Source organism: Anas platyrhynchos, chromosome 15 (genome assembly GCF_047663525.1).
Source record: "Anas platyrhynchos isolate ZD024472 breed Pekin duck chromosome 15, IASCAAS_PekinDuck_T2T, whole genome shotgun sequence".
NCBI lineage: Eukaryota > Metazoa > Chordata > Aves > Anseriformes > Anatidae > Anas > Anas platyrhynchos.
The window spans coordinates 3,375,849-3,390,808 of NC_092601.1; the positions used below are offsets into that span (position 1 = coordinate 3,375,849).

General features: G+C 42.4%; 1 protein-coding gene and 1 long non-coding RNA gene across 7 annotated transcripts in view; one reads left to right on the forward strand and one right to left on the reverse strand.

Moving 5' to 3' along the window:
• TEKT5 (tektin 5) overlaps positions 1-4,011 on the forward strand; it is a 28,880-nt gene extending 24,869 nt beyond the window's left edge. Inside the window, exons 6-7 of the mRNA XM_005027500.6 lie at positions 125-279; positions 3,685-4,011. Of these exons, the coding sequence (XP_005027557.1) occupies positions 125-279; positions 3,685-3,898 (369 nt within the window). The 3' untranslated portion in view covers positions 3,899-4,011. The remainder of the gene's footprint in view (positions 1-124; positions 280-3,684) is intronic.
• Positions 1-14,960, reverse strand: part of LOC113845300 (uncharacterized) — a 92,386-nt gene that overhangs the window by 15,848 nt on the left and 61,578 nt on the right. For 3 of the 6 annotated variants that reach the window (XR_005269453.2, XR_011803670.1, XR_011803668.1), the window contains exons 3-4: positions 6,652-6,808; positions 1,884-2,094 (exon numbers count right to left, since the gene is read on the reverse strand). This is a non-coding gene — a long non-coding RNA (uncharacterized lncRNA). Of the gene's footprint in view, positions 1-1,879; positions 2,095-4,282; positions 4,481-6,651; positions 6,809-14,960 lie in introns of all 6 variants that reach the window. The other 3 variants (XR_005269454.2, XR_011803669.1, XR_011803671.1) reach the window with 2 other exon arrangements.

Consider the following 14,960-nt stretch of genomic DNA (forward strand, 5'->3'; position numbering starts at 1 on the left):
CTCCCTTAAATTAAAGGGAAGTGACATGCCAGAATCAAAGCAGTTCCAATAGGAGTGTCTAAAGCAGGGGGGAGTTATGGTTTCGTATGCACATGAGGCTTACAAAAATGTTCTGCTTTTTCAGGTACTTCAAGAAATCTTCCAGACAGAAGATACAATCATGCTATTGGAGAGATCCATAATGGCAAAGGAGTACCCTCTGAAAGTGGCTCAGACACGCCTGGAGACGAGAACTAAACGACCCAATATAGAGCTCTGCCGTGATGAACCTCAGTACCAGTAAGTAGAGACCAGACCACCCCATCCCCTCCTCAGTCAGCTACTCAAGAAAGAGAAATTTAACAACAATGAAATTATTCAACAGGATTAGAATTGTATTCATTATGTGATGATAGAAACTCTGGAAAAACAAACTAAAATCCAAGTATCTATGTTGAAGTAATAGGCCAAATGTTACGTGCACGTGCCTTTAGAGACCCTTTCCGAGGATACTTTGGAGTTCATTTGCTTGTTGGTGGTTCATATGCTTGGGGTTTCAGTCTCATGCCTGAGTGGGATTTATTAACTGATTTTAATTCCATTCAGGATGAAACACCAAGATTTCAATTCAGGAAATACCTTATTTCATTATAACATGTTTTCCAAGACAAAATTCTGTCTTGATACAAAAGTTATCTAATGGTCAAGCTCCTTTAAAAGTTAATTGCAAATAAAAATGAGGCAGCAACTCTTACTGCCTGAACTCATTTTCAGTACTTTCATCCAACCATATGATGATTCCAGTATCATCTCTGGACACTTCAGCTCCTCTAGCATGCATTTTGGTCACGTAGCTGTAGGGCCTTTCCAATATATGTTGGCATCAGCTTGGTGATCCTTGTGCTATAGTACATTGAACAGTGTGTATTGTGTCCTCCTGGATATACAAGACGGTGTCCAAGACACTAGTCTTCCCTCCCTAATGAAGGAAGCTTCTTCTGAAATTTAATCCTGTTTATCTCCCTCCCTCCCAATCCATTTGGAATCCAATCCATTGTCCAAGAGAACCCTATCAAGTATATCTTATTTAAAGTACTGTCTCCAAAATATTCTGTGGGGGGTTTCTCAAGAAATACTGCAGCAGGGTTCCTCCCATAGATGAAGTGAATTTCACAGTCCAGTACAAGAATTTTTGCATATTTTTCCAGAAAGTAGGAAGCTAGTCCCTTTTGGCATTTGTCTCTAACAAAATCCTACTGCATACAACAGGTTCATATACAATAAGATTAATAAAGTACATAGTGTTTAAGCTGAGTATTTATATTACTGTTCCTAAACATGCTTTATCAGCTCAAAAACCTTCTATTCAAACAAGGAAATGGCAGTGAATCATAGTTTATTGTACTGGCATCTTTTCACTTTTTCTTCCAACTTCTTAGCCCATAAATTGTAGAATGCAATATTTTTTTTTTTCAGCTTCATAACTTCTTAATCAGATCTTGACATTTCCTTCGGTGTATCCACATATTAGATTCCTTCAACTTAATGCTCTGCTTTCCAAATCCATTCTCATAAAATATTGTTTTGGATATGAAGTCTTTTATATCCATTTGGGTAGTTTTATTTATGTGTCCTTTTATATCACACAAATCATGCCTGTTCTAGATGCAGGAATTCAGCTGTGAAAAAATAAGAACTTCTGATCTAGGCACTATAGCATAAACTCAGCACTTATCTTTTCTGTGGGAGCAGATCACTCACAACTTCAGTTACTGCTGCACCATCAATTAGGTATGGAAATAAACTAGTGTCAGCATTTTATTTAACAACAAGAAAAAAGAAAAAAAAAACACACCACCACCAACAAGACAGCCTTAAATAATACAGATTTAGTCCTTACTCACTGAGTCTTGTTCTCTTCCTGTTTCCCCCCGACAATCTCTTCCACAGAAATGTCTGTAGCAGTAGGATTGATATCAATCTATTCAGCAGGACTGCACATATCGAAGATACAAAACTTGTCCAAACTGGGATCAAAAGTGTGCTGAAGCAGAGCCACATTATTCCTCTTCCTTCCCACAAGTGCCAGTGATGCTGTTGACATTCCAAAGGGTCCTGTTTGAAAAAGTTCACAAGCCTCATCTGAAATTACTGTAAATCAGAATGTCTTTGAATATTTTTCTAAACTAGAGTGAAAAGACATAAATGTGAAATTCTTGAATATATATATAGGTGTTCTGAATCATTCCAACTCCTACCAGCTTACAGGTTATATAAAAACTTCACAAGCAGTTGTGCAGGTATTTAGAAGTATTTCAGGTTTATTGTACACACAAGTTTGCCAACAGCCTGATATGATTTCTAATATTTCAACACCAATTTTTATACAAGTACGCTGTTTACTAGACACAGTTATAACGACAGATTATTAGTGTATCCTATTCTCCTTCCTCCAACATACGTGAATTTTGTTATGCCACAGCTCCCCAGTCCAGGCCAAATTATTTTGGATGCTTCAGTTGATCCAAATCTTTGTATGCTACGTTCATCATAACCGCAGTTAGTGGTGGAAATTCTGACAGAGGGTATTTGAAACATGGACGCTTTTATTTCTATTGCAGATTTTGGCTGAGCTCACATCCCAAATAAAATATATTTTCTTAGAGAAGTTCCTATCTGAGAAAGCAAAACCTTTTGCTAATTCACTTTCTAAGGATTTTATTTTTTACTTTTAAATAATTTAAGTGCATATCTCTTGTTGTTTAAAGCACAAAGATTCAGCCTAATAGTTCAATTGCAATAGAAAAAGAAAACATCAAATGAACCACTTCTTTGTAACATGTAAATGTTATCTGAGTTTGCTGCTTTTTAAAAAGGAAGTGCTGATGTTGGCACTTGTTCTCTCTGTGTGCTGCCAACTTTGTAGTGAAGGGATTAGATAGAAAACAAATTAATAAAGCCTAGTTTTTCTGTGCTGTTCTGTGCTAAATCAACTGGGACTGTCCCAAAACAAGTTAAAGCTGATTCTAGAAATTTGTATTTATTTTTTTTTAATAGGCTATGGTGCTTTGCTCATTTAATAGAACATTAGACAATAAACAAAGTTGACAGCATTAAAGAGAATTTATCAACTCAGTGACTAAGCAAGAAGCTTTGCCACATCTGTGTTGATAGGCCACTGGAAGAAATATGGCTAGTATCACGGAAAATCTTGATTTCAGAGCTCTACTTTCAGTGGTTGTTCTGATAAGTAATTCTTGTTTGTATTAATATGCTCCTCCACCAAATCTAGATCATTTAGCACGCATGCTGCACAGGTTTGAGCTGTCAGAAACTACAAGGAGTCCAGTAATATCCATCCCAAACATATAAACATCCCAAACATATATATATCCATCCAAAACATATACTTCAGAACTATATGTTAAGCATTCAACCTGGTCATGACAGCTCTAGAGAGGCTACAGAAGTAGCGCAAGCGAGGAGGTATCAGATAAAATTCAGAGTGGCTTCATGGGCTATTGCAGGTCAATGCAGGCAAGAAACCACACTTACAGGTGCTATGCAAGTTAGTTTTGTATAAATTCAGTCCAAGAAGGCTGTTCAAATTCTGCCTCAAAATCTGACCTGTCCACTGTCAAAAAAGGAACATGGTGAGGGACTGCTAAAGTTACGTGAGCAACCTGTCCCCTTCTTTTTTTTCAGGCTTGTCACTGAAGTTTACACAATAGATGACACCTTACAGACCTTAAAGAAACGCCTGCAAGAAGCCCGTGATACTCTGCAGATGCTGCTTGCCAACAAATCAAAGCTAGAACATGACATATCTGTGAAGGCAAACTCCTTCTTCATTGACAAGAAGTGTATGGACATGCGCAAAACTTTCCCCAGCACCCCACGCCTCATTGGCTACACTTGAGCAGTAAACTTTGATACTTTTTGTGCACAATATAAAAGTTGCAAAGATTTACTGAAGAGAACTTTTTTTCCCCCAATAACAAAATCCAATAGAAGTAAACTAACCCAAATCAATATTGTGCTTCTCTCCTTTTAACAACTGTGTAGTCTCAACTGAAGCTGCACTATGGTGTACTTGTGGACTTGTTCTAACAGAATCAGAGCATGCTAAAAAAAACAGACAAATATTACAGGACATTTGTGAGTTACTAGCTAGAGAGAGCAATAGACAAATATGCTGTAGTACTTCTCAATGGAGTAAGTACAATACAGGCTTTAACTGTCTGGCATATTGTGCTGTTTGTGTTTCAATCCTTGTATGGTAAAGTTGTGTTTAAATGCTTACCCTGTCCTTCGACTCTCCTCCTGTGTAGCAGTGATAAATTTGGTGTTTAGAATTAGAGGACATCGAACAAGCTTGATTTGTAGAAGCTGAAGGACAATTTCAGTGTAACAACTTCAGGTGCACATGTAGCCTGTATTCACTGAGAGAGAATCTTTTCATCCCTACTTTTTTTTTCTTCTTTAATTTGATCTTTCATACCTTTAAGCATAAGGAAAATATTGTGTATTTACACGAACTATTCATGAAAGATGTCTAAAGGTCTTAACTTTATAGAAATGTGTAGCATCCAGCAGTGGATCTCAAAGGACTTTGTGAACAATGACAATACCATTGCTCCATCATCACCAGTGAGAAAGTTAAGACGAAGTGGGAATGGAACCAGCATACAGACTATGATGTAACTACAATGACTGCACTGTCATTGTCCTTCAGTCTGTAAGTCAAGATCTCTCAGCTTTCTAGATCTCAACAGAGCACTACTCAGTGTAGTGGGAAGTAGTTGGAAGAATGGGCTTTGAGATCAGACTTTTCCAGGTGAAGTTTGAAACACTGATAGTGCAGTGAAGGACTTGAGAAAGAACTAGTTTTACAGAATCACAGAATCACAGAATTTCTAGGTTGGAAGAGACCTCAAGATCATCGAGTCCAACCTCTGACCTAACGCTAACAGTCCTCACTAAACCATATCCCTAAGCTCTACATCTAAACGTCTTTTAAAGACCTCCAGGGATGGTGACTCCACCACTTCCCTGGGCAGCCTGTTCCAATGTCTAACAACCCTTTCGGTAAAGAAGTTCTTCCTAACATCTAACCTAAAACTCGCCTGGCGCAACTTTAGCCCATTCCCCCTGGTCCTGTCACCAGGTATGTGGGAGAATAGGCCAACCCCCACCTCGCTACAGCCTCCTTTAAGGTATCAGTAGAGAGCAATAAGGTTGCCCCTGAGCCTCCTTTTCTCCAGGCTGAACAAGCTCAGCTCACTCAGCCGCTCCCTAGCCCTGCTGGCCACACTGCTTCTTATGCAAGCTAGGATGGTGTTGGCCTTCTTGGCCACCTGAGCACACTGCTGGCTCATATTCAGCCGACTATCAACCATCACTCCCAGGTCCTTCTCTGCCTGGCAGCTCTCCAACCACTCATCTCCCAGCCTGTAGCTCTGCTTGGGGTTATTGCGCCCCAGGTGCAGGACCCGGCACTTGGCCTTGTTGAACTTCATACAGTTGGCCTCAGCCCATCGGTGCAGCCTATCCAGATCCTCCTGCAGAGCCTTCCTACCTTCAAGCAGATCGACACACGCACCTAGCTTGGTGTCATCTGCAAACTTACTGAGGGTGCACTCAATGCCCTTGTCCAGATCATTGATGAAGATATTAAAGAGGACCGGCCCCAGCACCGAGCCCTGGGGAATGCCACTAGTGACCGGCCTCCAACTGGACTTGACTCCATTTACTCTTTGGGCCTGGCTATCCAGCCAGTTTCTAACCCAACGAAGCGTGCGCCAGTCCAAGTCCAGAGCAGCCAGTTTCTTGAGGAGAATACTGTGGGAAATGGTGTCAAAAGCCTTGCTGAAGTCAAGGTAGACCACATCCACAGCCTTTCCCTCATCCACTCAGCACGTCACTTTGTCATAGAAGGAGATCAGGTTCATCAAGCAGGATCTGCCTTTCATAAACCCATGCTGACTGGGCCTGATCGCCTGCTTGCCCTGCAAGTGCTGCATGATGACTCTCAAGAGGATCTGCTCCATGAGCTTCCCTGGTACTGAGGTCAAACTGACCGGCCTGTAGTTCCCCGGGTCTGCCCTCCGGCCCTTCTTGTAGATGGGCGTCACGTTTGCTAGCCGCCAGTCAACTGGGACCTCCCCCGATAGCCAGGACTGCTGATAAATGATGGATAGGGGCTTGGCCAGCTCCTCTGCCAGTTCTCTCAGTACCCTTGGGTGGATCCCATCCGGCCCCATCAACCTGTGCACATCCAAGTGCTGTAGCAGGTCACCAACCAGTTCTTCGTGGATAGTGAAGGCCACATCCTGCTCCCCATCCCCTTCCACCAGCTCAGGGTACTGGGTATCCAGAGAACAACCGGTATTGCTCTCTTTTAACTCATGCTAAAACCGTCTGACTTTTGAACAAAATGGAATAAAAATGTTTTTCTGCTATTTGTGTTTCTCTACTGGGTTTACTCACACCCACATAGTACAGCATAACCAGCAAAGCACAATTGTAGTAACTGAGCTGTTTCCTGCTCCCTTAGGTCCTCTTTACAGAACAGCTCTAGAAACACATAAAACACTTTTTTTTTTTTTTACGCTGGACCACAGCCCAATCTGAAACAATGCTAGATTTGAACAAACTGACTGTGTTCCTTACCTTTTGTTGTGTGTGGGTGGTGACTTAATCCAGCTCCCAATAAAAGGAACATTGCTGAGGATCACGGACCCCAGTGGTGCTGATACTTCCTTGCAATTTAACCTCAGTTTTCAGTGAGTGTGGCTGTGGCTGAGCTGTTTCACACTAAATTTCATTCCTTCAGTTAAAAAAAAAATAAAATAAAATTGGATCTCCTGCTTATTGTGTCAAACTATTTACACAGTGAAATATTTGTACATATGTAAAATCCCAGGAAAACATTTTGGAACACACATTGGTAAGTGACATCTGTGCCTACTCTGGTACTCGTTAAACATGTCTCACATTGACTGCACTGCACGTTGATTTTCTAAATTAGGGTAATTCCTGATAGCGCACACTGTCTCCAACTCCCTGGGAGGAATTCCCCCCAACATGGGGAAAACAGAAACACAACTTGCGGTTATATTGCGATACATGACTGCAGAGCAGCCCAAGGGGCCACTGTATGTAGGAGGGACTCTTACAGAAGACATCTCTGGTAATCTGGTTTGAATTAAGTCATATCTTATTGTTTCTTACTTGGAAACGCTTAACAACAAACTTCAAGTGCAGACTCCCCTTGGGACAAGCCTTTAGGTAAGAGGAATGAGGAATCTGGCTGTGTTTTGTTTCTCAGCGGGAAGACTGTTACCACTGTTAACATTTTCCTCCTTATGTATGCCTTTGTAAGGCAGCAAGGGAGGTTTTATCACTTTTTTTCTGTTACCACCGAAGTGTAGGTGTTTGATTTTCATTTCTTATATTATTCTTACAATGTATGAAGAATAATATATGTGTTAAATATTGACAATAGTCCCTCCCTATTTATCAAATACTGACAGCTGACCAAGCAGAAGAGTAAAAATTATTTGGAAATTTGGATCAACTTCAAGTCTTTAAATACATTTCTAGAAGTTGGAGGCTTTCCCAGTTCACACAGCTACTTTAGAAATAGTTTCTCCCCTCCTTATGCCAAGAACCCAGTTAAGAAGCATATAGCAGACGGAAAGCACGTTTAAGAGAGTTGAATTCTTACAACACTTTTTGACAGAAAAAGAAAAAAAGAAAAAATCTTTTTGTGCAAGCAGGCAACATGACTAACAAGCAGGCCTGAATCAAAGCCCTGAATTTGTAAATCTGGGGGCTTAGGGACAGAGATGCTGGGGTTGAGCCATGGCTTGGAACATCAAAAATTCCAGCTCCTTACTGTGCCTTTCTTCGGTCATGTTCTCTCCAAGACTGCAGCTCTGCTTTTGGGTGGAGTGCTCACTTTATAGTCAGTCCAAACACTGAACTTGTTTGAACAGTGCGAACTCCTCCCAGGAGTGACTGAGTAAAACCAGGGTCTACATTCTGCACAAGAACAGTAGTTCTGAGATTCAGCGACCATTGACAAGAATAAACTGATGTCCTGGTTTCAGTTAGCACAGAATTAATTTTCTTCCTAGTAGCTGGTGGAATGCTGTGTTTTGGCTTAGGATGAGAAGAGTGCTGATAACACCCCGATGCTTTAATTGTTGCAGAGCAGTGCTTATACTAAGCCAAGGACATCTCAGCCTTTTGCTCTGTCCTGCCAACGGGCAGGCTGGGGGTGCAGTAAGAGCTGGGAGGGGACAGACCCCGGACAGGTGACCCAAACTAGCCAAAGGGGTATTCCATACCATCTGACGTCATGCTAAACAATATATAGGGGTGGCTAGCCAGGGGAAGGGGGCCGGACTGCTCGGGGTTAGGCTGGGCATCGGTCAGCGAGTGGTGAGCAATTGCATTGTGCATCACTTGTTTGTACATATTATTATTATTTCCCTATTATCACCATATTATTATTATTGTTATTATTGTTATTATTATTTTGTTATTATTATTTTCCTGTCTTATTAAACTGTCTTTATCTCAACTCACGGGCTTCACTTTCCATTTCTCTCCCCCGTCCCAGAGAGGGAGGGGGGAGGGTGAGCGAACGGCTGCGTGGTGTTTAGCTGCCGGCCGGGTTAAACCACGACAGTCTTTTTGGGCGCCCAACGTGGGGCCCGAAAGGTTGAGATAACGGCAGATCTGACCAGAGTGTGTTAAACTAAAATTGGTGTAAGGATTAGACCTGCTTAATAGTCACTTGTCATAATGCTGATTGCTTTAATCTCAACTCTGCTGCGCCTGTTTTCCAAATTGAGTATTATAGTACATTATTTTCCGTATTTGCTCTCTGTCGTGTTGTTTATCCTCTCCGGGCCCTGGTTTCAGATCATCATGGACTGTGTGGATTCGATGGCCTGGCACATCACGCGCACAGAAGTATAAGGCTTTAGTAGACACCGGTGCACAATGTACTATAATGCCATCGAGCTATAAAGGACCAGAGCCCATCTATATTTGTGGAGTGACAGGAGGATCTCAGCAGTTGACTGTATTGGAGGCTGAAGTGAGTCTGACTGGGAATGAGTGGGAAAAGCACCGCATTGTGACTGGCCCGGATGCTCCATGTATCCTTGGCATAGACTATCTTAGAAGAGGATATTGCAAGGACCCAAAAGGGTTCCGGTGGGCTTTTGGTATAGCTGCCTTAGAGACAGAGGGCATTAAACAATTATCTACCTTGCCTGGTCTCTCAGAGGACCCCTCTGTTGTGGGGTTGCTGAGGGTCGAAGAACAGCAAGTGCCAATCGCTACCACAACTGTGCACCGGCGGCAATATCGCACTAACCGAGACTCCCTGATTCCCATCCATAAGCTAATTCGTCAATTGGAGAGCCAAGGAGTGATCAGCAAGACCCATTCACCTTTCAATAGTCCCATATGGCCAGTGAGAAAGTCTAATGGCGAGTGGAGACTAACAGTGGACTATCGCGGCCTGAACGAAGTCACGCCACCACTGAGTGCTGCAGTGCCAGACATGCTGGAACTTCAGTATGAACTTGAATCGAAGGCAGCCAAGTGGTACGCCACAATTGATATCGCTAATGCATTTTTCTCCATCCCTCTAGCAGCAGAGTGCAGGCCACAATTTGCCTTCACTTGGAGGGGAGTCCAATATACTTGGAATAGGCTGCCCCAGGGGTGGAAACACAGCCCTACCATTTGCCATGGACTGATCCAGTCTGCGCTAGAGCAGGGGGAAGCTCCTGAACACCTGCAGTACATCGATGACATTATTGTGTGGGGTGACACAGCAGAGGAAGTTTTCGAGAAAGGGAAGAAGATAGTCCAAATCCTTCTGAAAGCCGGTTTTGCCATAAAACAAAATAAAGTCAAAGGACCTGCACGAGAGATCCAGTTTTTAGGAATAAAATGGCAAGATGGACGTCGTCAAATCCCAATGGATGTGATCAACAAAATAACAGCTATGTCTCCACCAACTAACAAAAAAGAAACACAGACTTTCCTAGGTGTTGTGGGGTTTTGGAGAATGCACATCCCAAATTACAGTCTGATTGTAAACCCACTCTACCAAGTAACCCGTAAGAAGAATGAGTTTGAGTGGGGCCCTGAACAACGACAAGCCTTTGAACAAATCAAGCAGGAAATAGTCCATGCAGTAGCCCTTGGGCCAGTTCGAACAGGACCAGATGTAAAGAATGTGCTCTACACTGCAGCCGGGGAGAACGGCCCCACCTGGAGCCTCTGGCAGAAAGAACCTGGGGAAACTCGAGGTCGGCCCCTGGGGTTTTGGAGTCGGGGATACAGAGGATCTGAGGCCCGCTATACTCCAACTGAAAAGGAGATATTGGCAGCATATGAAGGAGTTCGATCTGCTTCGGAGGTGGTCGGTACTGAAGCGCAACTCCTCCTAGCACCCCGATTGCCAGTACTAGGCTGGATGTTCAAGGGAAGGGTCCCCTCTACGCATCATGCAACTGATGCTACATGGAGCAAGTGGGTTGCACTGATTACTCAGTGGGCTCGAATAGGAAACCCCAGTCGCCCAGGAATATTGGAAGTGATCATGGACTGGCCAGAAGGCAAATACTTTGGGATATCATCAGAGGAGGAGGTGGGTCGTGCTGAAGAAGCCCCACTGTACAACCAGTTGCCAGAGAATGAAAAGAAATATGCCCTGTTCACTGATGGGTCCTGTCGTATTGTGGGGAAGCATCGGAGATGGAAGGCTGCTGTATGGAGTCCTACGCGACGAGTTGCAGAAGCTGCTGAGGGAGAAGGTGAATCGAGTCAGTTTGCAGAAGTGAAAGCCATTCAGCTGGCTTTAGACATTGCTGAACGAGAAAAATGGCCAGTTCTCTATCTCTACACCGATTCATGGATGGTAGCAAATGCCCTGTGGGGATGGTTACAGCAATGGAAGCAAAACAACTGGCAGCGCAGGGGCAAACCCATTTGGGCTGCTGCATTGTGGCAAGATATTGCTGCTCGGGTAGAGAACCTGGCTGTGAAAGTACGCCACGTAGATGCTCATGTGCCCAAGAATCGGGCTACTGAAGAACATCAAAACAACCAGCAGGTGGATCAGGCTGCTAAGATTGAAGTAGCTCAGGTGGACCTGGATTGGCAGCATAAAGGTGAATTATTTATAGCCCGATGGGCCCATGACACCTCAGGCCATCAAGGTAGAGACGCAACATACAGATGGGCTCGTGATCGAGGGGTGGACTTGACCATGGACGCTATAGCACAGGTTATTCATGACTGTGAAACATGTGCTGCAATCAAGCAAGCCAAACGGTCAAAGCCTCTTTGGTATGGAGGACGATGGCTGAAATATAAATATGGAGAGGCCTGGCAGATTGATTACATCACACTCCCTCAAACTCGCAATGGCAAGCGCCACGTACTTACAATGGTGGAAGCAACCACTGGATGGCTGGAAACATATCCTGTGCCTCATGCCACCGCCCGGAACACCATCCTGGGCCTTGAAAAGCAAGTCCTATGGCGACATGGCACCCCAGAAAGAATAGAATCAGACAATGGGACTCACTTCCGAAACAACCTTATAGACACTTGGGCCAAAGAACATGGTATTGAATGGGTGTATCACATCCCCTATCATGCACCAGCCTCCGGGAAAGTTGAACGATACAATGGCCTGTTAAAGACTACCTTGAAAGCAATGGGCGCTGGGACGTTCAAAAACTGGGATACGCATTTGGCAAAGGCCACCTGGTTAGTCAATACTAGGGGATCTACCAACCGAGCTGGACCTGCCCAATCAAACCTGTTACGTACTGTAGATGGGGATAAGGTTCCTGTAGTGCATGTAAAAAATATGCTGGGTAAAACAGTCTGGGCTACTCCTGCCTCAAGAAAAGGCAAACCTATTCGTGGAATTGTTTTCGCTCAGGGACCTGGATACACTTGGTGGGTGATGCAAAAGAACGGAGAGGTCCGGTGTGTACCTCAAGGAGATTTAATACTGGGTGAGAATAGCCCATAAACTGAATTGTACCATGTTAATTAGTATATTACACTGTATGTTATCACTACCATGATTACTATAGGTGACTAATTAGAATGTATGGAAAAGAGTGTAACCTGAGCATGACATAAATGGTATGGAATAAGGGGTGGATAGATGTCCTGGTTTCAGTTAGCACAGAATTAATTTTCTTCCTAGTAGCTGGTGGAATGCTGTGTTTTGGCTTAGGATGAGAAGAGTGCTGATAACACCCCGATGCTTTAATTGTTGCAGAGCAGTGCTTATACTAAGCCAAGGACATCTCAGCCTTTTGCTCTGTCCTGCCAACGGGCAGGCTGGGGGTGCAGTAAGAGCTGGGAGGGGACAGACCCCGGACAGGTGACCCAAACTAGCCAAAGGGGTATTCCATACCATCTGACGTCATGCTAAACAATATATAGGGGTGGCTAGCCGGGGGAAGGGGGCCGGACTGCTCGGGGTTAGGCTGGGCATCGGTCAGCGAGTGGTGAGCAATTGCATTGTGCATCACTTGTTTGTACATATTATTATTATTTCCCTATTATCACCATATTATTATTATTGTTATTATTGTTATTATTATTTTGTTATTATTATTTTCCTGTCTTATTAAACTGTCTTTATCTCAACTCACGGGCTTCACTTTCCATTTCTCTCCCCCGTCCCAGAGAGGGAGGGGGGAGGGTGAGCGAACGGCTGCGTGGTGTTTAGCTGCCGGCCGGGTTAAACCACGACAACTGAGTACTGCAAAAATAAGAACAGAGTAGACAATCATTTTCTTCCTTAAATACCCAAAATTATTATTTATTAACCTAGTATATTATATATACCTTTATATATATTTACATATTATTTATATAATTTCCTAGTATACTATATATCAACCTAGTGGAAAAACCTTAGTGAATAAAATGTTCACATCTTTCATTAATGATACCCATACATGCAGCATATTTAAGTGCTGATAATGTATAGCCTCTTTGTAAATGTAAACAGTGTCCTTTATACTATCTAAGAAAAGGGGGAAACTTCCATAGGCCTAGGCTATAAAGCTATATAGTTCAAAAAGACTGGATCTCAGCTACCAAATTTTAGAGGATGGAGAGATAAGTCAGTATTTGCTTCTTAGAAGTCCGGGTAGATGGATAAGGCAGAAAACCTGGATTGTCATCTTGTTCTGCCAGTGATTCACTGTGTAAGTGAATTCACAAGGCATCCAGAATGCTGTTAACAGAAGCTATGATGGGAATACATCATAAGAAACACATTTCTACACATTTCTAATAAGCATAAAGATACTCACCCAGATAAACCTGAGAATATCTTAAGCATATATAAACATCCTTTTTTTTTTTTTTTTTTTTTTTAATCTCTCTCTCCTTATGAACAGGATCCTTAATGTACTCACATGCAGCCACAGACCTCAAGAAGCCAGATCTACTGTATTTCCATGTATAAACCCACAGATCTAATGAGCAGATCCATAAAATTTGAAAGATAAGATCTGTTTTTATAGCAAATAAACCAATGCAAAAGAGACCAACACCTGTCCCTGCCTGTTTCAAACAATTAGATACTTTTAGTTCCAGATAAGCTATAATCTAAACTCTTAAAAATTCAGGGACACAACCTCCAGAGTAAGAGAACAGTGGATCTAAGTATCTTCACTAGTGATAATCCCACTTCAGCACAACACAATTAACGTATTGAAGATAGATCATTTTACCCAGATCTACCAGTAGTTTATTCCTTTTATTTTACAAAATCACAGCAAGGAAGTAAAATTTGTCACGTGTAGCTAGAGTTTCCTTCCCCACAGAACTTACAGATGGTGTCCCTAGTCAATATACATGACGGTGCTCATTTGACAAGTCTTTCCAGTAGAACTACTCACCATGTAAGATTTGGCGTGCATTTTCAGCACAGGATGTTAAGGTGTGAACAATGGGAGACAAAGAAGGAATATTAACTATGGAGACAAGTGCTGACTTTGGAAATTACATTCAAATATAAGTTACAGTTTGGTAATATGGTTGTACGATTCCATTTTTCCATAACATTACTATATTTTTGTTTCACTAGGAAGGACAAGGTGGGAAGTCTTCTCTAGTTTTCCTTTTGTTGCTCATACGCTTGTAGCTCCTTTCTTGTAGTTCTTCATGTGCCTTGCAACATTCAGCTGCAGGTGGATTTGGGTTTTCCTAACCATCCCTGCATGCTTGGACACTGACTCTGTACTCATCCTGTGTGACTTGACAGCATTTCCACTTCTTATATGTTGTTGGGTTTTTTTTGGCCTGAGTTTTGTCAGCAACTCTTTGTTTATGTGTACAGGCCTCCCACAACCTTTGATCTATTTCCTGAACCTTTTAATGGACAATTCTTGAACTCAGAGGAATTGATACGATTGGGGAGAAAAAAAAAAAATCAGTAAGACCCCGATGATCCCCCTTCCCTTCATGGCCGTATCACCACTGGATTCCCAAAGAGGTCAAAGTCTGTCCTCTTGAAGTCCAGGGCTGCCATTCAACTATTTGTTTTGTTTCTTTTCAGAATCTGATCCTCAGAATTTTGTTCCTTGAAACATGGAAATAAAACAATCCACAACCTGGACATCTCACGTTAAACCTCTGAAATTAATCATAAGGAAAAATTAACTCACTCCTGGTGGTAGTGCTAACAAAACCCTACTATTTCTTTCTATCCCTTAGATATAAAGTCCCTTCTTTTCCCCACACGAATGGAGGTGAGTGAAAGAATTTCTTACTTCTTTTTTTTAAAATCCTTTCTTACAAAAAGGAAACACACCCTAAATAAATTATTACAGGCTTCTTTTTTAAACCAATGGACTCAATTCTTACAGTAAAGTTACAACCAATTCCAACAATGAAATATAAATTAC